The 27,913-nt window shown below is 27.1% G+C and overlaps 1 protein-coding gene across 1 annotated transcript; it reads left to right on the forward strand.

The window, feature by feature from the left end:
• Positions 1–728: 728 nt before the first annotated feature.
• LOC107455648 (uncharacterized) lies at positions 729–26,330 on the forward strand. The gene is made up of 2 exons (XM_016073285.4): positions 729–1,499; positions 26,102–26,330. Exons 1-2 carry the CDS (start codon positions 996–998, stop codon positions 26,240–26,242), a joined length of 645 nt encoding a protein of 214 aa, XP_015928771.1. The 5' UTR covers positions 729–995; the 3' UTR covers positions 26,243–26,330.
• Positions 26,331–27,913: the final 1,583 nt, after the last annotated feature.

Here is a 27,913-nt window from a genome sequence, read left to right on the forward strand (position 1 = left end):
ATTCGATTCCCGCTAACTAAAGATATTAAATATAAAGACGAATGTATTTAATTCAAAATGTAAATTTTTTATTCGTTATTTTCAAATTAATTTTTGTAATTTTTAAAATATTACTTAATAGCATTCGAAAAGTATTAAATTTGGATTCACTTTTGCATTCCAAAAAAGACTCTTTTACTCCGAGCTTTTTTCAAGTGCTTTTTTTTCCTGTGCTTTTTTGTAATGCTCTTTTAGTAGATGTTTATGTAACAGTATTTTTTGTGCAATTTAACTAAAAAAAATACAAATTTTCAAGCATGACGTTGTGCAGTTTGTTTATGACAAGTTAATACGATGAATTGGTTGATAAAGTGAGTTGTTTTTAAAAAAAAAGTGATAATAACAGTTTGTAAATTTGTTGCTTGCAACTGCACAATGTATGAAAATTAATATTTTAAACTATTTTAGCAATGAGAGTCAAAATTAAAGAAAAGAAAAATTGGATTTCTTTTTATTTATATTTATTTTCAAAAACATTGAACGCTTTTTGATTACGTTTTCAGCGTTTAAAAGTTTTTTTTTTATTCAAAAGCGTGATAATTTGTCAATGAACTTAATTTAGATCATTGATAAGGAAGGAAAAATCATAGAATTTTCAAAACCACAAATTCTACAGCAAGAAGAATTAAAAATAACAGATAATAGTTTATTGCGTTTTCTGAGAAAATCTATCGTCCTTCTATCAAAGAATACTAACACGCTTATCAAGCCGTAGACAAGAGGAAAAAAAACTAACTTCGAATTAAACTGTTGATGATATTTGATCAGCCGCACTGATGAAAAAAAAATAACGCGATCTATCCTCGCACTTGGTCTAAAGGTCCGTAATGGGGAAAAAATAGCCGCAAGAAAATCCCCACTGATCTTCTCTTCCCCAATCAACTCGATCTCGTCTTCAAAATGATGTTAACTCACCGCAAAGCAACATCTAGAAGTCGACTTACAATGCTACGCCGATGATGTCGAATATCAGCCCTACCGGTCCATCGATGGGCAATGGTCCTGTTATTAGGAAACAGCAAAGTACAGTTAGCTCTAGACTTGTCAGGTGTATTTGCATAACAGCCACCTTTGTAGTTACAGGTTGCGGACTTCTTGGTTTTGGACTTACTTGTGTCCTTTTGAGTGTATTTGATGAAAGAGCTGCTCCTTGCCCGTACAGCCTGACCATCACAGTGTTTTCCGTAGCAGGTGGACTTTTTGGACTTAGTTTATTAAGTTTTGTGCATTTGTGTACGAGAAGGAAAAGATTAAAGAGAGAAGCACTCTTAGATACTCTTCCTGGAAAGGAGGATGTAGCTCAATATAAGAAGAAATCTTCCATTGCGGGGGTGGAAGAGATTGTGATGCCCCCTTCTGAGGGTGGTGTAGGCGTTGATGAGAAGATAGAGGACGTAAATGTCCACCCAACGGTGCCTCCCGCAAATAACGATGAAGTGGAAAACTTTGCAATGACTCAAGTAAGTATTTTTTTTTATTATAATTATTGTTTGTGTACTTGCTTTCATGTGGGAAAATTGTATCTGTATATAAATCTGAATTAGAATATAAGTCAAAATTAGAATTAAAACAGTATAAGAATAAAAAGTAAAAATTTTACCACCCAAGAGGGCTTTGAGCTAATTTGAAGCAGAAGAATTGTTGAATATTCATGCGATACTGAACATGATTATAATAAGGAAATTTATTAGTTTTCGACAACGTTAAAATAATTCATATTAATGATGATATAAAATTTTATTCATCATAACGAAAAAAAAAAGTTTAATTCCTGATAATTAAAAAATAAATTTTTAACGTGTAATGAATATAAAATAAAGTTTCAATTCGTGAAAATGTTTTAAATTATGGAAACGATAAAAAACTATTTGGTTCATAATAGTGAGCAAAGAAGATTTCAAGTCAGATAAGTGGAGAAAGGAAATTTTAATTGGTATTTTTTCGAACTAACTTCATATTTAACTCGTAATATTGATAAAATTACATTTAAATTTGATATTATTATGAAGTATAATTTGAATTCCTGAAAATGATTAAATAAATGTAAAGTTTAAATTTTGTGGAATTTTGAGTCATTGTTAATTATATAGTAAATTTATATTTGAAAAATGGATGGAGCTTAAAATTTTTTTATAGAATTAAATAGTAAGAGTAAAATAATATGAACTTTTGTGCTCCAATGCTAGGGGATTTTTAAATTCGAAGCTAACTTAAATTATTTGATTTAAAAATATTTTAATAATTTTTTTTGTAAAGAATATAATTTGTAATTCGCTAATATAACATAAAATCTAAAAATCTAATATATACATATATATGTATATATATAAATTAAGAAAAAAAAACAAATATCAAAGCAAGTTAATAAAAGTTATATTTGCTTTTATAAGGCATTTTCACTCGTTTACATATTTTTAGTTTTTTCAACTGACGTAAAAAGTTAAAATTTTCGAAAGAAAACAATAATATTGCAAATTTATTTCTATGCAATAATTTAACACTTCATGTAGCACTTTTTCATCTAACGGTCTTATCAAATGAGATAACATGTATAAACATCTATCACCTGATTTTTTTTTAAGAAAAAGAGGGAAATTAAAAAAAGTTGAAGCAAGTTTGGAAATTTAATTCTTTTTATTTTATTTTCATTGAGTTATTTAATCTCAGTTATGTCTTAAGACGTAACTGAGACAACAGATATCAAACAATAGATATCATATATACAATAAGAAGCTCATAGAATGCATTTTAAATTCTAGACTATTGATGTCTAGAATAATAAACTCTACAGGATTTATTTTTTCAATTACTTAACTAATTAAATTATTACTGCGAATTGAAAGGAAACATTTACATTTTGATTTAATTGACAAAGATAATTTTAACTACAAAGAATGTTAAAACAAATATTTATTTATCTTAAAATACTCTTTTACTTCTAATATTTTCGGGAGCAAAATATTGCCTCCGAAATATTGTCAATATATCTCCTAATATTGCCTGTTTGCCTCCTAAAAATTGTCCGCGAGAAAATCTCGTATCGTATGAAACCACGTGCGAACTAAATTTTGTATGCGTAAGCGTTTTGATAATGGTTGAATTTTTGTCTATGCTAAGTTTTTCGAGAACGAAAACTTCGATAATCAAAACCATGATAAACAAAATCAAATCTGTACAGATATTTCTGTAAGTTTTTTTAGCTACATATAAATATTTCTAAAATTTTTGAGTGTAGCAATTTTGACATTTATGTTTATTTTTGATGATGAAATGTTTAGACCAGAGGTGAAGAACCTTTTTACTATGAGAGACCTCAATTAAATAAGGCAGTGATAAGGGATGTCGCACAAGCTCATATACCTATAAATGTGTATAAATGCGTATACCTATATATACCTATAAAAAATTATTATAGTTGCTGCATAGTTTATCATTTTATTGAATTATATATAAATAATGCAAAAAAAAAAACAACATAAAGTCATTTATTAAAGTACAAATTAACAATAGGAAATATTTTTGTATTCCTATAAGGTTTATAACTTATTATAACCTGAATATTTATTAAATTTATAATAGATAACTGCACATATTTAAATAATGTTTCAAATAAAAATAATATAGCAAAAATATTTTTCAAGTAATATTTCTTGTCGAAATTCATCTTCTTAATTGCAATATTTCATGCTCTTGGTCAGTCAAATAGTGTTTATTTGCATTCTCTTGCTCAAAGTAGTAAAAACTGCGTTGCATAGTAAATAAACCATTTTATCTTTTACATAAATAAAAATAAAATAATATATCTACCATTCTACAGTATATGTTCCGTTCTTTTTTCATTCTTCTTTGATTTAACATGATGGAAAAAACTGATATCAAATAGTATCTTTAAGATAACGTAACTTACTAAACATACAATAAAACCGTGCATTAGTAAAATATCAATCAAAATAAACAAAACGATAACTAGATTTTCACAATGGACGATAACAATACGAGACAAAACTGTTACGATTGCTCACAAATAACTACAAATCATCAACTACGCAACATGCAGGGGAATGCTGAGAGGCTCAGGGCAGAAGAAGAAAAGTAGGTACTGTCTGTTTATCAGAATAGACACCGTCATGGTGTCTAGAGGATTACAGTTGCTAAAGCAACATGGTTTGTGTGTTTTATTTAGGGTTTAACCATGGTCAAAAATAAGAACTAAAACAGGAAAATTTCTATTGTTGGACGTTTGAAAACTGAGAAATGCTTCTGAATAGCAATTGTTTCAGGCTATGAAAGGCTGCTAGAACTGCAACACTGCAGCATTCTAATTCATGTTATGCTCAATGGATCTCAGCACGCTACTTAATTCGATTAATTTCTCAAATTGTGGTAATCAATATAATTAAATATTAGTACAAGAGCTAGACGCCGCTTATAAAACTGACGGTAGCCACTTGCACCCTCAAAGCAGCAGATTCCCCTCCAGACTCCATTTACTTATAAAAGTGCAGTATAAAATAACTCTCTTTCTAATGTAAAAAAAATAAAATAATGCTCAAAAGTTATGTTTCTTATTAAATTAGAAAATACCAAGTCTTACAAATTTTGAAATGAATCTGAAAAGTTCAATATTTACATCAAAATGTCGCAAAATTGAATCAAAATTTTAAAATGAATATAGAAGGTTAAATATTTACAGCAAAATATCATTAAATTAAATGGAAATTTTGAAATGAATCTAGAAGGCCTAATATTTACAGTGAAATGTCATAAAATTAAATGGAAATTTTGAAATGAATCAAGAAGGTTCAATATTTACAGCAAATGTAATGTAAATATTTACAGGCAAAATGTAATCTAATGTGAAAATAAAATAATGCTCAAAAGTTATGTTTCATATTAAATTTGAAAGTATCAAGCTTTAGAAATTTTGAAATGAAACTAAAAAGTCCAATATTTACATCAAAATGTCATAAAATTGTATGGAAATTTTGAAATCAATCAAGAAGGTTCAATATTTACAGCAAAATTTCTTAAAATTAAATGGAAGTTTCGTATTTTAACATTATTAATATTAGAGTGGCACTAAATATCTAAGAGTTGGCAAAAATTAAAAACAGTGTTACTTAGGAACTGTTAAAAATTTTCATGTTATCAGAAAATATTTCGAGGAGTTGCCATTGTACTCAAATCCCTAAAATATTCAAACAATTTATTTTAATATTATTTATCACCATGTAACTGGATGTCTTATTTAAAAAGTAACATTGAAAAAAAATCAATAAAATTAATAAAATTGTAATAGCTGTGCGAAATTTTGATAAAAACACAAATATTTTAGAGTCTTAACTACAGCTGACAGAAAAGTTCAAAAAGAAGAAGTACCAGCTTGATTAAAAATAGTTTTAATTTTTATTAGCGGTAATCGTTATCAATTGAAATTTGAAATTTTTTTTTACATAAGACACATTACACACAAAAGAAGTAAAACATAAGTAAATAAATAAATAAATTGCCACTTAGTATTAAGTGTGATCTATAAATACACTATTTCTCCGAAATTTCACAAATTTTCAGAACACTGATTAGCTTTAATATTTACTTACAAGGTCTAATTAAACGCGTTTTTCTTAATTTTCAATACTTAAAAAAGGGTTAAGTGAAATTATATTTAAGATTTGAGAAGAAATTTAGTATTATTAGATAATATTATAAAGATCCACTATTACATTAAAATGGCAATTTTTTTTAAAGTAAAAATTTTAATATTAATTATACATGATGCATAATTTATGTGTTTCTTTTCGTATGAAGATCTTCCTTCTTAACCTTTTTTTGTATGGATTTGTTTAAAAGTGACAAAACGTTAGATTCCTTATTTAATATTTAATTTTATTATAATTTTTAAGTAATACCAAAGAAATAATAACAAAGAAAGTCCATTTAAAAAGCCAATTTTCGAAAATTTTGAATTACAGGCAAATGAAAAAATAATTCAAGCATATTTGTTTGTAGAGAATGGCTTATAATACAATAAAGAATTCAAAAGAAAACACTGTTAGTGAAATTTCCACAGCTATTGCAAGTAGTCTGGAAGCAATTACGTACCTTGATTACAGTATTTTAACAATGAAAACTATTCCTTTTTTGTGTGTGTTCCTACTTCTTGTAAAAGACCCTAAAATATCTTCTGATTATAATAAAATTTTGCACAACCCTTAAATAATATTTGACTCATTTTTTTATTTAACTATTGGTTATTTGAGAGAATATTTAGTTATGCGTTCATAAATAATATTAAAATACTCTATTTTCGGAAGATTTATGAAATGTCAGTTTATGATGAACTCTCCCCAAAACATTTCCTGATTACATTGTTTAACATGAAAATCTGTAACGGTGTTATTCCTGTTGATTCGTATGTAAAACGAAATAGTGAGTTCGAATACGCCTTTCTTTTCATTATCTCAACTGTTCCCACTTTAAAAGAGTTTAATAGTCATGAATTTTATTTGGGTGGAGGGGAAAAATAACTGTAGTGCTTTATTTGGAGAAGTGAAAACTACTAAGATATGAAAAGTTGTAGCACGGAGGGAGATTTGAGTGGTTTGCTATTTTAAATGTAATTTTGATTTTAGTTTAATTATAGCACAATTTTTGGAAAAAGAGGAGAAGAGAGAATGTTTGGAGATGTTATGTTATGTTTTCATTTTAAATAAAACGATTTTTTAATCTATTTACCTCTCCCAAATAGAAACCAAAGCCTTAAAATTATTCAAAACCAAAAGTTATAAACACAGATAAAAATTACACCCAAAAAACTGTAAGTATTGAAGTTAAAAGGGGGTCATTGGATTTACAAGATCATTTTGCTTAATCAGCAAAAATTGGGTCCGAGATCAAAAGCAATTTTTTTTCTTCTGATGAGCAGCGAAATTTGTTATAATATTAAGCGATATATTATTTGTACTGCTATATTCTTAAAATAAAATGCCGATATTGGAAGTTTTTATTGTACCTATTAGAGTTATTTTGTCGCATTTTTTTTCTAAGAATTCTATTTTATTTAAAGCTACTTTAACTGTGGTTCTACTAATTAATTAAAAAATGCATTTTGAAAGTTTATGTTCAAAAACTTAGTCACGTGCAATCAAGATTCAGCTTGCTCGAAAGTCTATTTTAAAAAATATGACATACCCATAAAAAAAGGTTTTATGAATTTCCAAATTTATTTTTGGTGCATTTATTTTCAAGTAAATATTTACCACACATAAATATAACATAAAACTTACTTATATTTGCAATAAAAACGTCAACATCGAACTTTCTATTTGTCTACATACCTTCCTTTTTTCTCTATCTATAATATTAAGTATGTTTCGTTCGACTTTCTGAAGAGATAAAATAAAAACCCTTTATCCCTTATGTTCCCATTATTTCCGTAACCTAAAATTTTTTAATTCTGATTAAAAAAATAAAAAAAACTGTTTGCATTTTAAGATCAGAACAATGGTTGCGAGATCTAACAGGTAAACGAACGAAAATCGTACTAAACAAAACGGTGGTAATGAACTATGCAGAGTCGAATACCTGTTATACTTCATCATCATGAATTTTTCCTAAAAAAAACTATGAGTTAATGACCAACCAGAATTGTTGTGTTGAAGTTTGAGGGACATTTTATTGCCGGTGACTCAACAGCTAGTGGGCGGTTTCTAAGTTATTCGCGTGCCTATTGTTAACCTAGACATAGCAACGTTAAAACATCACTCGGTAAGACACTTCTTTTTTTTTATAGTTTAGAACATTTTTTTTTATTTATTTACCTATTTTTTTAAAGCTAGAAATACATTTGTTTATGAAATAGGAGGAAGGCAGCACACACGTTCGTCATTTTCCTTTCTCTTTTTTTCCAAAATTTTGGCGAATTGCTTAAGCACTAGGAAGCTTCACTTTCTGGTCGACATTATTATTACTTATTATTAAGAACTTAAAATTATTGTATTGTGTTTGACTAATCCGTTAACAATGCATTTTGGTATGTTTAGCTATTTAATACTCCTATGCCATTCATAGGGTCTTATTTATGCTTATGACAGTCCACTAACTTGATATTTCAGTTTTCTGTTGCCATTGTTTCCAATAAAATTTTTCAACAATATACATGCGCATTAGTGTTTTATATAATAAAAAGTTAAGTATAACTTCAAGTTAAATATACTTTACATAATCATTTAAATCAGGGATTCTTAAAAATGTTTTGCGTCACCCTACACTGTTGGAAATGGCGATAAAAAATGGTTGAATAACAATTAATTTAATTGTTATTTTACCATATTCAAGCAGCCATGAATAAGATGATATTCAAACTGTTAACTGTGAGCTTTTCCCTAATATGGTTTAACATACAGAATTTTATCGCTCCAACTAAGCCCATTTAACTAAGTCATTTAGCTCATTGCAAATGGGTACACATTAAAGCCGAGAGGAATAATCTGTGAATCTCATGACCCACAGATCAAGGGTACGAATCCCAGCATTGACACCATAATGTTTCCCTCATTACCTTCAGCACATGATGAGTTTTCAGTGTCCTGCACTGAATTTATGACCCTATTTATGACCAAATTTATGACCCTAGACTTTTAGAATACGATACTCTCATTCACGCATTGATGGTAGCACCATAAAACAGGTTAACGGAAAAAATTCTAGTATTTCCAATCTCTTACGATGGGCGAAGCAACCGGTTAAACTAATTAAACTAGTAAAAACTTATTTTATCGTTCATTTGATAAATCCCAACTCAACCACAACCCAACTTCAACAGATCATTAATCTAACGAAAAGCCTAGCTCAAATATCAAGGTAAAATATTTTATAGTTTTGAAACCATGCTAGTTGTAAATGGTTCAGAAAACCTGCATATTTTTTAATTCATGGTTTTTGTAACCATACTAGTTATAAACGGTTTCAAAACTTTTAAGGTAGAAAATGCTCTTTACTGAAAACTTACTGATGGACAGACTGTTACTTTTTATTTTACAGTAATTTTAGAATAAAAAGTCTAACAGTATATAATTCCGCAAAGTGAGACAAGAGGTGTGATGAAATCTCCATGACTTTCAAGTCTAACACTTATCTTTAAAAATAGTATTTTTCTATTTATACATCTAAAATATATATTATGTTTAAATAATAAATATCATATTGTAAACAAATTTTATAAGACGAAGAATATCGCAAATAGGGTCAAATTTGAGAATCCGAGATTTAAACCATATTCTAGAAAACTTGTAACTGACAAGCACATGAGCTATTATTTTATCCAAGTAAGGAACTTGATTTTTAACCTTAACTTAGGCACAAATACCAGCAAGTTAAGGCAAATATTTCTTTACTGTATTTTTGTTTCTGTAAAGTGCTGTTAAGAGAAACTTAACATAAAAATTATCAATCTCTCCCGAACATAAACATTATTGAGTTACTCAAATTCTTCTAGTAAGTATTAGACTGGAATTAAATTATTTCAATTTTATTCTTTTTTGGAAAGAATTACTTTTCAAGTCATTATAACACATTAATAACATCAATAAAAGTGAGTTGATGTTCTTAAAGTTTTAGATGCGTGATTTTAACTTTTTAAGTCACATGATTATGACCTTTCAATAACAAGAATAATAATGATATTCCCTGAAGAACTTATGATCCAATGATTAATTTTCTCATAAAATGATGTGATCTTAATGTTTGTGGAACATAACTTAAATATGATAGTTGAGAACTGTAGACGATATTTCAATACACAAAATTTACAGAGAACCGATTTTTTTTCTCAAAGAAACATAAACCTCTTTTGGATAGTGGTGCAGTTTTCACAAAATGATTTCCACAAAATAATATTTCAAATTTTTGTAACATTTAAAAATATTTCTTCACGAACTCTGAATAAACGGCGTTAATTTCAGAGGTAGCAAATATAAATGCAAACTGCACGGAGAAAAAAATATGGGTCAAAACTACCGATTCTGGTAAACTTTATCGCGTTTCTGGGTTCTATGGGAACGGCGAAAAACTTATATACTGATTTTGGCTTTTATAATCATTATGAAACGCTTTTATAATGATTTTGGTAAAATTAACAGTAAAATATTATTTTATAATGAGTAATGAAATTTACTAAATGTGGAAAAATGAGATAATTTTATCACGATATCTTAGAACATGGCATAAAAACTATTTGTTCCGTTAAATTACTTTTCACTTTTGTATTTTTTACTAAATTTAAGGTAAAAAGTACTATAATTTTGAAAACCCGCATTTCCAGTAAACCGTTACCATATGAATATTTTAACTACTTCACATTATGGTTTTATTACAAAAATTATGTTTTTCTTTCTCTTTTTTTACCATAAATGTCTTTATTATACTTTACGATAGTTGTATCAGAAACTTTTCTACTGCACTCTGTTTATACTTTTTTATACTTTGATGCAGATTATGCAGACTGAATCCATCCCAGGGAACTTAATGATACAATCACACAGTCTCTTTTACCTTGATTTAGAATTGAATTGAAAAAAATATACTTGCAATTATATAGCTCGCTTATTTGAAAAAAGATTAAGAAGGTTTTTTATCAGTGAATATTTTTTTTTATAAAATCACTTAATGGAGTTTTAATTATACGATGCATAATTCAATTTAAATTAAATTTCAAATGTCACGTGTCAGAAATTAACCATTTTGTTTTTTAGTAGTTAATTAATTTATTTGTTAATGTAGTAGATAAAATATCAACTGCATTTATAAATATCATATATTAAATGTTTCACTCACACCATTAGGTTTAAAATTTAGCAAACGAAAATCGGATTATTAAATGAAAAGCTGTTCTAGATAGAGCATTGACTATCTGGTCTCTTACACTTAGTGTATACATTCATTAAAATACAGTCATGCTTTAAAAAAGTTTACCTTTTGATAGATTTGCAGACTTGCAGATTACTTAAGAATAATTTACGAAAAGAAAAATCGGAATCTTTCTTAGTTCATAAGAAAAATTAAAGATTCAAACCAAAGCAGTAAAATTTAGCAACTTATGTGTATTTGTAATATTAATACTACGCTGCTTATTAACGAAAGAAAAATTGAAGATTAAAGGGAAAGAACGGTTTATGTTCATGAAAGTGCTTCCGAGGAAAAAAAAAGTCTAGAGGAACAGTTTTTCTCCAGCACAGGCCATATTCACCGAGTAATAACTCTCGGGGTTTCGTTATTTATTTACAACAGAAGGCAATACAATTGCCATTTTTGTGAAAAATGTACTAAGGTGTTCTTCATCTTTGATTTTTAATTAAAATAATTTTTACAAATTTTAGTAGTAAATTAGATGAAAAATTACAACTTATTAAAATTACATTAAATTATGAATCTTTGGTTTGAATAGCGTGAAAATTTTAAAAAATAATAGCTTGTAATGAAATATTTGTTTGAAATTTCTTAAAATATTTACTTTAATTTACAGTTTTTTTCCACATATTGTCATTTCAAACTATATAACAAGTTTTACTAAAATTCTTAAAAATGTTACAAATTCTCTAAATACTAATACATAGAATTTTTATTTAACAGTGTGCATTAGGATTTAAGATTATTATACAATTTTTAGTATATTGTATACATTGTATAAAATTATTACCCCAATTGTTATAAAAATTATCATTTCGCCTAACTTTTAGCAGATTTATTTTAATTTTAACCAAATATTTCTTATTATTCGTAAAATTACTTTTTGAAAAAATAATTGCAAAGATTTAGAAGTTTAATAGAAAATTCGATACAGAAAAATTTATCCATTGTAAAAATTGTATTTTCTTTTTTTAAAATGTAATTATTTTCTCCACTAGATATCAATATATAATTACAAGCCTCTATGAATTAATCGTTTATTTTTTGCTCACATAAAGCTTTTAACTTTGTTTACCACTCTCCTCCCAAAGAGGCGGACCGGGTACGAATCCCAGGGATGGCCTGGAACCCTACCATGAGCTCCATGGAATGAAATTCCATCTGGGAATGACGTCACGTTCCAACGGGAATTATTTTTCCCCACCACGAACACCTTGGAAAGAGTTTCTTGGCTGGAATTGGAACCGGTTTCATTCCAACCAGTCTCCGGCACCTGGAATCGTCGTTCCAAGGAGGGAATGATGAATTTTTAAGGACTAAATACGATATTTCGTCGATGAATGTCTTAATTTTTTTCTATTTCATAAGAAAAGATAACAAAATTTCTAAAAGATAAACTTTCCCGAGCCATTTTCAAGACGATAATTAAAAGAGAAATGTTTTGTTTCATTAGTATGTGTGAACGAAAAGATACTTTCAGAGTTAAAAATTACGGCAAACTAAAAATAATTATGCTTTCATATGATAATTGTTACTATTTCTATGTTATTATTACGGGATATATTACTTGGCCAATAACTTTTTTTGAAGTTCCACTCATTTCTTTTTTTAATTTTCTTTCGATGAACTTTTAGTTAAACAATATTTAACTTCCTTTCGAACGATAGTTCTTTATATTATACACCAATGGCAGCACATTTTAAAGAATTTGTAATATATTTGTATAATAAGAAATACAAAAAAAAAAATAAAAAAGTTTCAGAAAATATTTATGAAATTTGTATTTATTTCTTCTTTTACTCATTTTCAAAATTTTTATTCTCATTCTTCCATTAAAATATATACTATAAAAGCTGCGGAAGTAGTTCCCTGAACTATAATTTTTAAGTATTTCATACGTAAAATGATCTTACAAATCACGAAAAAAATTTTACGCAGTTCTATAAATTAATTTCTTGTGAACATATTTATTTAACTATCAGTAAAAACAGTCACTTTTATAATGTAACAAATAAACCAAAGTAATAAGCAAAGCAGTAAATTCAGTCATTCATACTGTTACAAATTTAATTGAAAACTAATGAACTTTTCTGAAATTAAATTAATTTCAAAGAGATCAAGGCAAACGTTAATTTTTTTGTCTGATAAAATTTGAATTCTTTCTGGCAATTAGTTTGGATTTAAAAACTAGTAAAATTAGTAATCTATCTACATGCAGTTCTCAGGCACGAAATTTTGAATCTTAATTCATTAAAATATGATCATTATTTTAAGAGTTGTACTTTTTAAAAAATATTTAAAATAAGTAATGAAACGTATTAAGGAAGGGATATATCAGAAATATTTATTATGAAAAAATGATTTTATTTTATGAATTATTCATGATAAATATGACAGTTTTTAATTAATAAAACTATATGTATAATAAATTAAAGAATATTTCAAAGTATTCGCAGTTCATGTTTTTTTAGTCTAATGAAAACAAAAAACATTATAAAAAGAAAACAATAAGTAGTCAAAAATATTATCCAAATAGCAGAAGCTCGTTTCGTTTTACTCATGCTAATGTTGCCAGACTCAAAAAGAAAATCTAAAGTAAATTGTGTGATTGGTTAAATTTTAGCCACGCCCTGAGAGCGAGTTATCGTGGAATGTTTGATTCCAAGGGAGTGTTCATGGTGCGGTATTGAACATTCATGGAACCAAACTTTCCCAGTTTCACTTTCCAGCCGGGAATCTTCATTCCATTCCCGGTAGCTCATGGTAGGGCCCCTGGTCAATATGGATTCTGCTTCTGGCTCACACCGACCACAGTGCATGACGTAAAATATCCTCAGTGTTAAACAGATCATGGATTAGAGTCCCCTTTACATCAAGCTAACCGTGGAAATTTCATGGTTTTTCACTCCATGTACGCAAATGCGGTTTAGTTGCATCAAAAAGTCCTCCACGAATGCAAATTTCTCCCAATGCTTGATACAGGAGTTCCCTTGTTTTCTGGGTTGGGTTCAAAATTATAGGATGCGGATTTGAACGTTGGTAGTCGTAAATTGGTTGGGCCAACTGTTCATCGACAGTAATTAAATAAAACATAGTATTTTTATTAATAATTACCTGAACAAAAATAAATATACTTCTTAAAATACGTAAGAATCAAAAGACCAAATATTTAATTTGTAATTAGCATAAAGTTCTAAATTTTGCTTTCTTCTTTTCATACAAAACGCATCATTTGAGTATCAAATATATGACAATATATGAAAAAAAAAACTTTTTAAATGTCTATTTAAACTTTGCTTTCGATAAATAGAACGAATACGTAAAAAATATTGTTAATACACATCTTAATAAATAAATAATCCTCTTACTTTCTTTGGTAAAAGGTCAAAGATAAAACCGCAGTAACTCAAACACTACAAACCACAATTACACCTTTTACCTTTTCCGTTTATTTAATTAGCAGACCACTTAAACTGATTCTGCTACCAACCTTTACAAATTTACAATTCCAAACCGGAAATTAGATCTCATTGATTAAATCACACTCCAATGACGTCTATCTTTTATTAGAAAAAGTCGAAATCTCAGCCCACTTTTAGTAGGCTATTTTGCCACGGAGTAAAACACCTGGTCAAACAAAGGTTTATTAAAGCATGGGCATGACTGGTGACTTTTGGCATATTTACCGATCATGTATTTCTTAAGTAAGAATAAGCCAATCTACATATGCAAGTTCGAATTAAGTGAAAGAGAAGACATATTCTAAATAGAGCTTTTAGAGACACGAGAAAGAGACACTTTTAATGAAAATAGTTTCAGTTATTGGAATATTTCAGTTATTAGAAATGGAATTAGTTTCAGTTTATTCTGTAATTGTTTTTGCTAATTGAGATTATAACTTTATAAATACTGATGAAATTATAACTTTCCAATTTTCAGTCCAAAAAGCCTTTTCAAGAAGTTTTGGCTTTTATTTATTTATTTTTTTTTTAGATTTTTTTATTGTAGGTAAGCAGTTTTTGTAAAGTGTAGACAAAAATGTTTTTTAACATAAAATGTGCATGAGTTAACGCCTTGAATATTTTTTCAACCTACAGTTATATTTGTTAATCTTAATTTATTAACAAAGGTTTCAAACAAAAAAATTCAAAAAGGATTCCGAAAAAAACATCAATAAAATATTATCAATGAAAATAATTCGCAAAAAATTATTAAAAACACTTTTTCGGGAACAAATAATTAATTAACTAAATATTATAAAATTATTCAAATTTGGATGCTAATTTTAGAGTTTTCGAATAGCAAACTCGAAGATTTTTTATATGGAATTAATAGGGTTTAATAAATTTAAATTATTAATTTTATTAAAATATAGGCATGACTGATGACTTTGGCGCATTTACTCATCACGTGTTTCTTGAGTAAGAATAAGCCAATCTACGTATGCAAGTTAGAATCAAATAAACGAGAAAGCTTTTTCTAAATGTAACTTTCAGGAACATGGAAAAAGGAACAATTAGAAAGAGAAATATTTTTAGTTTAATGCGTAAATGTTTTGATTACATGAGATTGTAACTTTCCAAAACTGATGAAATGATAACTTTAAATTTTCCGTTAAAAAATAACACTTTTCAATTAATTCTATTTTTTTCACCGAAGTATATCAGTTTTTTTAAAGTGTTGACAATATTTTGAAATTGAAAAAAAAATGACTTCATATTTTTTTTCTTCGTCAAAAATATGCATGAAATAAACGCTTTGTTCAAATAACTTGTTTATTAAAAAAGTGTCCTAAATTGTAAACAAAAGTTAAAATTGAAAATTTGAAAAAGATTCAGAAATAACATAGTTTTTCGGAACATTTTCTATAAAAATAATTCATAAGAAATGATCAAAATTAAATATTAAATAACAAAAGTTTACAAGAGCATAACATTATAACATAACAACATAACATAAGATTAAGACTTTAAAAATGATGAAATTATGAATTTCCAATTTTCGTTCAAAAAATCATAACTCTTTTCAAGTAATTATGTTATTTATTTATTTTTTATTTTTCCGGATTGAATTATTTCTTTTAAAGTGTAGACAAAATATCTACTACAACAAAAAATTGTAATCACCTTGTTTTCTACACAAAATATACATGACGTTAACGCTTTATTCAAAGAAGTTTCTTAGCTTATAAACAAAAGTTTAAAATTAAATATTCTAAAATTATTACGAGAAAGCATAGTTTTTTGGAACATTTGTTGTTAAAATAATTCATAAAAATTGAACAAAAGCACTTTTACGCAACAAATTATTAAATAACAAAAGTTTAAATAAAAAAAGAACATAACATTATAACATAACAACATAACATAGGATTATGACTTTAAAAAGACTGATGAAATTATGACTTTCTAATTTTCGCTTGAAAAATCATAACTCTTTTAAAGTAATTATACTTTTTTTTCTTTTTACGAAAGTGAATTATTTCTTCTAAAGTGTAGCCAAAACATTTAAATTTACAAAAAAAAAACTATCATAAATACACAAAATATGCATGATATTAACGCTTTTTTCAAATAATTTGCTAATCGAAAAGCGTTAAAATAAATGTACATATAATTTGCTAATCGAAATTTCATATATATTCCTACAATCCTACTTTTCTGAGCGAAGTAAACTCTTACTCCAGGACAAGTATCTAGAATTATTAAAATAAATAAATAAATAAATATAACAAAATAAAATAAATAAAATAGAAGAAAAGGAAATTTTTAAACAAGTTTTATATTTTTTTAGAGGGTGCATTAAACAGCATAGTATGTGGTCTGTTCTCTTTCAATCACCATAAATTATATTTTTATAATTCGTAAATTTTATATTTATAAACAGTCGATTTAGACTATAATTTTGAACATAAATTAAAAGTAATACAAAAACTTGAATATAGAGTGGACGAGTAATATAACTACTTAGAGTGGATTGCGAGTCACTTGACTTGGACAAATTGCATTAAAAAAAATGGAAATTTAATACGAAACTGTAAAGCAAAAAATTTGACCTGATCATAAATACTAATATCTAACCATCTATTTCCACTACAAACACTTTTTAAACTAATTTGAATGCTTAAAAAGGTTATTTTGAATTTCATTTCACTAATTATAATTACTTAACACTAGAAAGACGGCTGGGCTCATTTTAGCCTCTCTTTTTTTTATTGTTTTGTAGTTCAAAAAATAACTTACCGAAAATATTGAGTTCTTCTAAATTTTCCTAATATAATCCAATTTAAGTGCCTATTTAATCATTCATGTGATAGCCTTATAGGGATGCATGTGTTGATAGAATGTTTATTCCTAGATTGAAGGGATTGTGGATTGATGAATATATAGCGTCGTATAGCCTAAGTGCGTCATAAGGCCGGAGAAGCGCTGGCCTAGGGCCCTCATATTCCCCACGTACCCTATAACCCCAAGTAGGATTGGGTATAAGATACCCCTTAGTAGATATAAGGTACCTCATTCTCTTATTTCTTCAAAAATGAGAGAATTTCAGCAAATATTTATTTATTATTTATTAAGAAAATGAAGCTTAATTATCTAAGAAACTAATGAATAAGTATAATTTGAAAGTCAGTGTTCCGTTAAATATAATTTTTTCGTCATTCAAATCGAATAAAATACCATAGAGTTTTGATGATCGAGTCTCTAATATATTTATCATTAAATTAATTATAATTATATTTTAAAATTTTGGATGTCTAAAACATCCTGTATTAAGATTATTTAGTTATACCCCATAGATATTTTCAGCCTATTTTAAAAACTCTATATCGCTAAATCAGTTCAGTTTTCTTCTTTCAGTTTTGTTTGATGCATGATATGTAGTGATGCTGTGTATAACAAAATTTTTTTTAAATATTTTTCTCAGTAGGCTAATAGAGGCTTCTGAAGCTAATAGCTTCTGTAAATAGCTTAGCAATACAATACTTTGAATAATTTTTATAAGCACACAGTTTACAAAAAAAAAACTATTGAATAAGTTTTAATTGATTTATAACTAAAAACATAGTTTCAGATAAACTAATAGAGTTATTATTCTAACAGAATTTTGATAACGGAAATAATCAAACGTTTAGCGAACGTTTTTATAGAAACAAATTTTCTCATACATCGAACAGAGGTCACTGTATCGGCGTTAGATCCAATGTCTGATAAAGCCACGAGACTACATTAACAAACGTTTTTGAAAGAATAATAGTAAAAAAAAAAAAAATCTTGTATACTCATCTCTGCACGTCTCTCCCTTTTGTTGACAAGTCCTTCACACTCAGTTATTCAATCTTGACCTTAAAGGTCAAATAAATTGAATGGAATCAATTCTTAGTTTCTGAATTTTGTTATCGTTTGTGCTGTGCAAAAGAGATATAATAGTGATTGATGAGATAGATCTCTTGTTTGTGAAATTGATGGGAAAATTAGAATTAGTTTCCTGAGAGAAAAAAGCTTATCGCATCACTTCCATAAGGTATAAGCTTTTTCAAAAGTTCTTTTAGGTGAATTTCTATGAATAAAAAAAAATTACAGATGAAAATAAATGAAAATATATTCAATTAATGATAGATCATGCGAAGATAAAAAAAAACTGTATTATAAAAAATCATAAAAAATTAGATTATAATAAAATTAAAAATATCTAATAAAAAATATTCGATTTTTCTATCGTGGTATGATTAAAAAAAATACTGTAAGCTAGAGAAAACAACTCATGACGTATTTGTTTATTTTCGTTGAATGTACATTTGATGATCAACAACTTAAAATTGAACCAATTCAATTTTGCACCATCTTTCAGAAAATTAATTAAAAGTAATTCCTCTTGCAAGGAAAAATTATTCTTTATAGACTTTCGTCGGTCAGTTCATAACGCTTTCGCTATACTTTACGGATTCAGAAATCTCGGCTCGCAGCACTTCACTAGATTATTAAACATATGTCAGTGCTTCATGCTGCATCAGTTAAAATAGAGATTTGATTGTCTTGGAACTATAACGGTTATACTGACAGTTCTGCACGTAAAAAGTTGTATTTTAACCAGCAATCTTCTCCGCATAGCAAAACTAGTTTTTTTGTATAATTAGATAGGGAAGTAGTGCATTGAGGTAAAACATTGATCCTATATTACCCATTTGCTAAACCACTAATAGTTTAATAAGACAAGAGTGAAGATAATGCTCCAGTAAAATATCCTTAGCAGCAGATGAATGAGTTCTCGTTCGTCAGAATAACTACGGGAATACTTCATGGTTTTCGTCTCTATGTAACGCAAGGGCAGTTTATTTTAAACCGCAGCTCTCCATTTACACGAGACCTGGCATCAGGCGCGTGACGTTATAAGAGGAACAAAAACCTGATTGTTCATCTCCGATTCTCTTGGAAGCTTTGTCGGATGACGACAACTCCGACTATGGCCTGGAATCAAGCACGTGATGCTTGACCACTAGCGTCACATGGTTATTTTTCTCCTATCTTAGCAAGATGGAGTTCTCAGCTTCAGCAATGGTGTAAATTTGACAAGCCTTTTAATCAGGCTTGACACGATACAAGACTGCTTTCTGGGAACTTAATTCCGTCCTCGTGTTAATGGGGTGGAAAATCTTAATGGTAAGAGTTTTCTCGTCTTTAGAGTAGTGTTTAAAACTCTAGGGTTATAAAAATGAGCTTTTATGTTAATAAATTTGATGTGGAGTGACTTTAATATACATATATATAATTTATGGGGAATTTTTCAAATAATAAAACATATCATATAATTAGCATCAAATAATTTAAAATATTCAGAAAACTAGCAAATGACAACTATTTTTACAATATTTATTGTACTTGCACAGATTGAGGTACAGAAAGTTTCTTACAAGTACCTGTTCTTAGAATGCGCCCAAATTGCTAATTTAGGCAATGTTTTAACTTTTCGTTAACAATTAACTATAACTATATAAAGTTTTGGAAGGATAAACGAGGCTATTTCATTAAATTTAGGGATGCTTGACTCCCAAATAAAATTCTCAAATAATCTCAATATTTCTCAAATAAATTCTCCTTTTTAGTTAAATTTGCAGTCTTTTTGTTCATGACTAATATTGTATACTGAAAAGTGGTTTAGGAATCGTATTCGATAGGCCATATTCAAATTAAGCTAAACATTTTTAACATTAAAATAAAGAAAATGGGGTCTACGTAACAATACAGTTTAGGCAGTATTCGTAAATAAATTACGGATATATTGATCATTCTATTTATTTATAAAATAGTGACATTGAATATAACATAAATATTTTTAACATTTTGCTCGTCATTTTTCGAAAAAAATTTTAGTTCGTTTTTAAGCAAATAAGCATTTATTCATTTTAAAGAACAATCTGAATTGCTTTTACAAATTTTGTATTTTTTCGTGACATGGGAATAAACAACTATGGAATTAAACATTACTAAATTCAATAACTCGACTGACCAAAATTGAAATCATAAATAACAGATCAAAAATATAATTTTTTTTTAAAATAAAGAAAAGTTACTTTTATTATCACCATCAACCATCAATAATTAGCTATAAATTACATAACTATTGTCAAAATTATGATTACTATTACTATTACTATTGTTAAAATTATGATTAGTATGAAATGAGCATTTACACCTTCCTATCAGTCAAAATATTAGAGCTTATTTCAAATTTATAAACTGGTTAATAGTTTGATAATTGGATTTATCATTCATAAAAATAAATAAAAATAATAGAAATCAGCAATAATTTTTTCTTCTTTTTTATTTCTTTTTTTTTCTTCAGAAAATTACGCCTAATTTATTAATATTAATGGATTCGATACATTTTTTCTCCTTCGAGGTTATATCATTGTCCATCATTATCCATATTAATTATTAAATTTTTATAAATATTTGAAGATAACTCGTTAATACGTACAGTGCGCGAAATAAGAAATGGACCACCCTGAATAACGTTTGCTTTTAAGATCGGATCCTTACGTTCTAGAACCCAATCTTAAAGGTGAGAGGGGTTGATCTGAAATACAGTAATTAAGTAGTACAGACGATAATTTAAGTTATCAGACGTAAAAACGTATTTTCTCTGAATTAAAATACCATTGCTTCGACAGATTCTGATTCTGGACGCCCAAAATAAAGGGGTTAGCCGCAATCCGAAAAATAATGTCCTGATAGTTTGGTCAGGAGAGCGTTCTGAAATTTGGACCCCTTAATGTTAATTTCATATATTGCGTATTACGCAATATGTGAATACTATATACTTTCTATGCGAGTTGAAAAAGTTTTGCATGCAATCATAAAATTCGCATATTCAAAGATAATTCCATGCAAAATATAACTTTTAGCAAATATTTTTCATTATTTTATTTAATAACAGGAAAAAAAAATTGGAATTGTAAAATTTAAAATATGTAATTTAACTTGTCAGAATACAAAATTTGTGCGATATTGGTCAAATAGTTCCTGAGCAATAAAATTTCAAAAAATTCGTATTTTTAAAATTCGATTTCTTAGGAACTATTCTAGCAATTTCATTTAAATTTTGTATTTTGCCATGTAAAATTATATTCGTTAAAATGATGTAAAAAATATATATCTTTCAATAGAAAATTTTTTCGATTATTATAAATAAAATAATCAAAAATAATAAATATTTAAGAAAATAAATTTTTTTGCATAGAATTATCTTTTGAGTTTATTTAATCGAGTGCAAACATTTTTCAATTCGCTTAAGTTCTTGAAATATGGCAAAATACTCAAAAAGTAAAATCAATGTTAAGGAGATCAAATTTAGGATCGCTCTCCAGGAAGGGAAAAGTAGCGCTACACTCCACTTTTAAGATTGGTAACCTCTCATACTAGAGTGCCATGGAATGAGCCCTCCACCCCACTTCGGATAGATGACCTCTCGTCTATAGGCTGAGATCACGACCCAACTTCCTCAGTATGGATGAGAGTTCACTGATAATATCTTAGTAGGGATGACGTAGCATGGTTCTTTAACAACATAGTTTGAGTTTACGACTACCAATGCTCAGCTCCGTAGCCTTGCAATATTTGAACCCAATCCAGAAGACAAGGGAACTTGGAGGACTTCGTGAGCCAGGCAGTTTTAACGAGAATCAGTCACCATTTAATACATGGGGATTCTTCGGCCAGCTGGATTCAAACTCCCGTTCTCACGAACGCGAGTTCACTACCCGACTCACCATTAAATAGTGGTTACTATCCCGGCCCCCACTAATTAATTTCATTTTATAACCGTCGTTGAAGAGCCCACCAATTTTGGGTTCACGACTACTAATGTTCAACTCTGTAGCCTTGTAATTTTGAACCTGATTCTGAAGTAAGGGAACTACTGCTGCATCAAATATTGGGAGAGTCTTTCTGATACAAATTAGCACGAAAAGTTTTTTAGAAATCCTTTAAAGCTATAAGAAACTTATAAATGCAGAGACATTCTGATGCGACATATATACTTCTGAAATATATATATATATATATATATATATATATATATATATATATATATATATATATATATATATATATATATATATATATATATATATATATATATATATATATATAATATATATATATATATATATATATATAAATATATATATATATATATATATATATATATATTTATATATATATATATATATATATATATATATATATATATATATATATATATATATATATATATATATATATATATATATATATATATATATATATATATATATATATATATATATATATATATATATATATATATATATATATATATATATATATATATATATATATATATATATATATATATATATATATATATATATATATATATATAAGTGTGTAATATGTCGTAGTAAACGCAAATTCCAATAAGAGGATTAGAAAAGTAAGAACTATTAAAAATAGATAAAAAAAAAAACTATATTTGACTTTTGTTTGGCTATACCAAAAAAGGACAGCTAAGGAAACCACGACTATTCAGTCGTAAAACGCAGCATGAAAGACCTTCATTTCTTGTACAAATTTTCTTAGAGACCCACTGCAGTTAAGTAACACGTGCTCTGAGCAACAGGTGGTGAGAAATACACAATGAGCTATGATTTTCATTAGTGAAATAATTCTTTGGTACTAATTGAGAAAAAAATATGGAAAATTAAGGATTGTTTGCTCTTGCAAGATTTAATAAAATATAATAATTGAGGGATTCTTCACAGCAATAAATAATGTTTTCTATGTTTTACGTACCATGTTTTGAAATTTAGATGAAATCAAATTTAAAAAGAATAATTTTTTTGCGTTTTCTTCGAAACTTTTCTAATAATTTGTTATTTTCTAATTTTTTTTTCTTCTATTGCACAGAAATTTTTTTTTTAAAGTTTTTATAATTGAGCTTTCAAGAGCTTTCAATATTTGAGAATTAAATATGTACACTGTAAAAAAAAAGGTTTCTCAAAATTGAGTTAAAGTGGATCCAAAATATTTCCGTGACAAATAATAATTGAATTTAAAACTCCATGTATTCACAGCATGTATTCAATTTTTTAGCAAAATGCATGTGAAGAGAGAAATGTGTGAGAAAGATGTTGGTTGGTGGCTCGAACCAAGGACCTAAGGTTTCTTAAAAGGATGCTCTAAAGACCATAGTTGTGCATCCCAGTTCAGGGAGAGTTAGGAAGCTTTATATAGTGGCCACGGCAATGACCCATTATGATATGCTTATTTTTAATTTCAATGGTAGAAAGGGTTGAAATTTGGAAAATATGGTCCAAATAGCTCAGTCAGGAAATCTGTATTTTTAATTTCACTTTTACTTATTTCGCTATACTTCAGAAAAACTTTTGAGCGTATTAAATGTATGTCATTATGTGTCACGGAGGCGACTACTATATATTCTCCCTTGATTGGGGTGTACAATTATGGTGGTTAGAAAATTTTACGACGCAAACCGAGAGATTTTTGGTTAGAAAAGCCAACGAACATCTCTGTTAAACATTCCCCCTTCCTCATGTATTTTGCTCAAAAAAAGAGTATATGCTATTTTAATTTTGAATACATGGAGTTTTCAAATTCGACTATTATTTGTCGGAGCTATTTTAACATATTTTTCTCAATTTCGGGACTTTCTTTTTTATTGTGTAAATTTCAAGATTTTTCTACAATTTCGTTGTAAATTCGTTACTCGTTGTACATTTACAACTGCTAATAAACAACTAAGTATTTCCTTATTATTTTTAAATTTAGTTTTAATTATTTATTTATTCTGCATAGAAGAAATTGTTTTAGCACAAAACTTTAAAATGCTTTTGTTTTCTTACGAACAGACTTCATATTTTACATAGTTAAACAATAACAATAAATAAATATGCAGGTCAGTTCGATAGTTGCCTAAGACCTTAATGAAAATATTGTCACTTACTGTAAATTTACAATATACACGTTTTAAAATAGTATTATTCTTAAATAAATATCTTTAAAATAGGAGAGAATTATCATTGAAATTTAAATCTTTTCCCCATTGCACTTGAAATAATAATTTTTCATTCGTAATTTTAAGTGCAAAATGTTGCAGATTGAATAACTGAGATATTTACTTGAAATTTATGATGACACTAAAAGCAAATAATAACGTATCACATTAGAATTCTCTAGCAATGTATTTTCAGCAACTATTAGGTAAGGATATTTAAACATCATCAACAAGTAAGATAAGAAATAATCAAGTTATATAAAAAAGGCATCCAAAAAATATAACTCTTATTAATTTAGTGTTCTAGGAGTTAAGAGCGAAAAGAAAATTTAAAAAAATATTGAACCGTGCTATGAACTATGCCTGACTCAAAGGAAAGAAGAACTAGGAAAAAAATTAACAACCAGAAAAGGGAAAAGTTACTTTAGATTCTGAATCTATAATCCAGCTCGCTGATACTGTATCTGTATTAGCATATAATAAAATAAAACCTGTCAAAAAGAGGTTAATCAAAGCATATTAACCTAGAGACAAAAGGGCAGCAAACTTCTGGGAAAGATATCTGGACTTCAATGTTTTGTTTAAAACTCAAAAGGAATTATCCAGTATTACAGAATTATATAAAATATGTCAGGTTGCTATATATGAATGTAAAAAGCATTATCCTAAATATATACAAAATAAACAAAATGTATCAGATTGTTTAACATGTATAAATTGAAAGAGAATTTTAGACTTAATTAAAATATAATTGTTAAGATTGTTAAGATATTCAGTCAGCTTATTTAAAATAAAGTCAGATTGTTATAGATATTAGGAAGTTAATTGACCGAAAATAAGAAATTAAGTGAAATGATCTGATTGTTAAACATGAAATAGAAAGAAATTGTTCAGAAATAAATAAAATACATCAGATTGTTAAAGAAAAAGTTTGGCTTGAAAGATAATTGTCCGGAATTAAGGAGTCGAGCAAAAAATATCAAGCTCTGTAGAACAACGTAGAACATTAGGGAATTGTGCGTAGTATTTTATGTTGCAACTTAATATTTAAAAACATTTGGGTTACATTTATTATTTTTTTGTTTAAAAAAAATAACGATTTTTTTCCGACCATTTTTATTGAATGAATTTTATTATTTCTCATTTTTCACATTTTTATCAGGCTACACTAATACTAATATTAAAAAATAAATAAAGAAAAAATAATTTTTAATTTAACTGTAAAAATTATATGTTTTAAATTTTCTTTCTTCTTTTTTTATTTTTCAGTTTTCGTTGGACGTGGGTCAACAGGAAACGATTCTCCTGAAAAACCCATCTCTTTTTTGTTCCCATTCCGAGTGAAGTCGATTCACAAACAACATGTTATATCCAAAACTAATTAAAATAAAGGCGCATTTAAAATTTTAAAGTAATATCTTGGAAGCTTCTAATCATTTAGTTGGATATTTCTAACGCTATATTTGAATCACGAATTCAAAGACAAACCATAATACAAAAGAAAATATTTATATCCGATGTTAATGGCGAAAATGTTTTTTTGTATTTAAAGCAAATGTAAACAATTATGTTAACACTAATTTTTGTGTAATTTTTACTTTAGAAATCAGCTGATGTATCTTATTGGATAGAACAACAAAAACCTGATGATAATGCAATGCAAGAAAGCTACCATTTAGAAAAGGCAGATGGCGCCACGACGAATGAAGATCCTGAATCTGATGGTGAAATGACTGCACTATGACCATCATATTTAACACATAATTATTCATAAAAAAAGTTTTTGTTTCCTGTTAGAAAATTTTATCAATAAAATTTTTGTCTTTTTATTTATTTTAATTTTTGTTTTATTAGCAATCCAGTATGAGCATTTAAAAAAATTAATGAAAAGTTTTTATAGTTGAACTATTTATCAATATTTATTAATTCAAGGCAATCTTTTAAAATGATAATATTGAATTTAAAATAAAGTGTTTACAATAAAGTGATAGGATTATAATAAAGTAAATTTAAAATAAACAGAAAAAAGCAATGAATAATAATACTATTAAATAATCTGTCATGGTCTGTCCTATATAAAAATTTAAGTATTTATTTTACTCTGATTTAACTAATTTATCTTTGCCTACTTACAAGTTCCCTCATACATTTTAACATTCACTGTTGCACAGCTACTCCAATTTTCTCCCCTTGTACATTCTTTCTTTATTCACTTCCTATTTGTATTGGAAAGATTTCCATTGGCATGCAATATTCATCAAATATATTGAATGTTTAAGTCCACGTATTCCTCTTTATGTACTATATAATAGATCATTGATACACTTAATTTTTTAATTATTGCATAAAATAAATTTCTAAACTGTTAAATATTATTAAGAGATTCCAAAATTTTTTATTTTCGTACATTAGACAAGAAAATGAAATAATGAACTAAAATGATCCAATAAACAAGAAAATGAACTAATATTATTCAATTTCCATACTTAATAATCAGTCTATAGGCATGCAATATTCATCAAATATATTGAATGTTTAAGTCCACGTATTCCTCTTTATGTACTATATGATAGATCATTGATACACTTAATTTTTTAATTATTGCATAAAATAAATTTCTAAACTGTTAAATATTATTAAGAGATTCCAAAATTTTTTATTTTCGTTCATTAGACAAGAAAATGAAATAATGAACTAAAATGATCCAATAAACAAGAAAATGAACTAATATTATTCAATTTCCATACTTAATAATCAGTCTAAAATTTCATAAAATTCCTATTAATTTTAGAACATTCACTTATGGGTCTAATTCTTACCTAACTAAACCAGACAACATTTTTTCTAACTATTTAAATAAAATTATTAACTCAATAAATAAAAGATCACTAATAATCAATCTATTTTAGAATTTATGAGACTAAATAAAATTAATTCTATTGCTACTTTTGATTTCCAAGATCTCTTAAATATAATTCCCCTTTCTAAACTAAAGATAATTTTTTGAGTTATTACTATAATTATAAAAATATCCTTAATTGCTATTTTGATCATTAGGAAATTCTAATTTATTTTTTTGTCCTTTTATCTATTTTCCTTAAAATGGAAAAAAAATATTTTTGTTCAAATTGATGGAATACCACAAAGAACTAATTATTCAGCACTCTTAGTATACTTATTTTAACACAATTATGAAAAAAATTATACTCTTAACATTAAATTCGTTTTTAGATTTATTAATGATTTAATTATCTTTAATTTTCAAAATTATACATTTTTTTAAAATGATGTTTTCCCCAAAGAATAAATCTTGTTTCGTAGATAAAATAATTTTTTTTTTGGATTAAATTATTAAAAAAGGAAGAAAATATCTGCATTGTTGATTTATACGATAAAAGAAATGATTTTAAATTTA

The sequence above is a fragment of the Parasteatoda tepidariorum genome, chromosome 7 (genome assembly GCF_982258835.1).
Source record: "Parasteatoda tepidariorum strain Cologne lab strain chromosome 7, Ptep-v5.0, whole genome shotgun sequence".
In the NCBI taxonomy this organism is placed as follows: domain Eukaryota; kingdom Metazoa; phylum Arthropoda; class Arachnida; order Araneae; family Theridiidae; genus Parasteatoda; species Parasteatoda tepidariorum.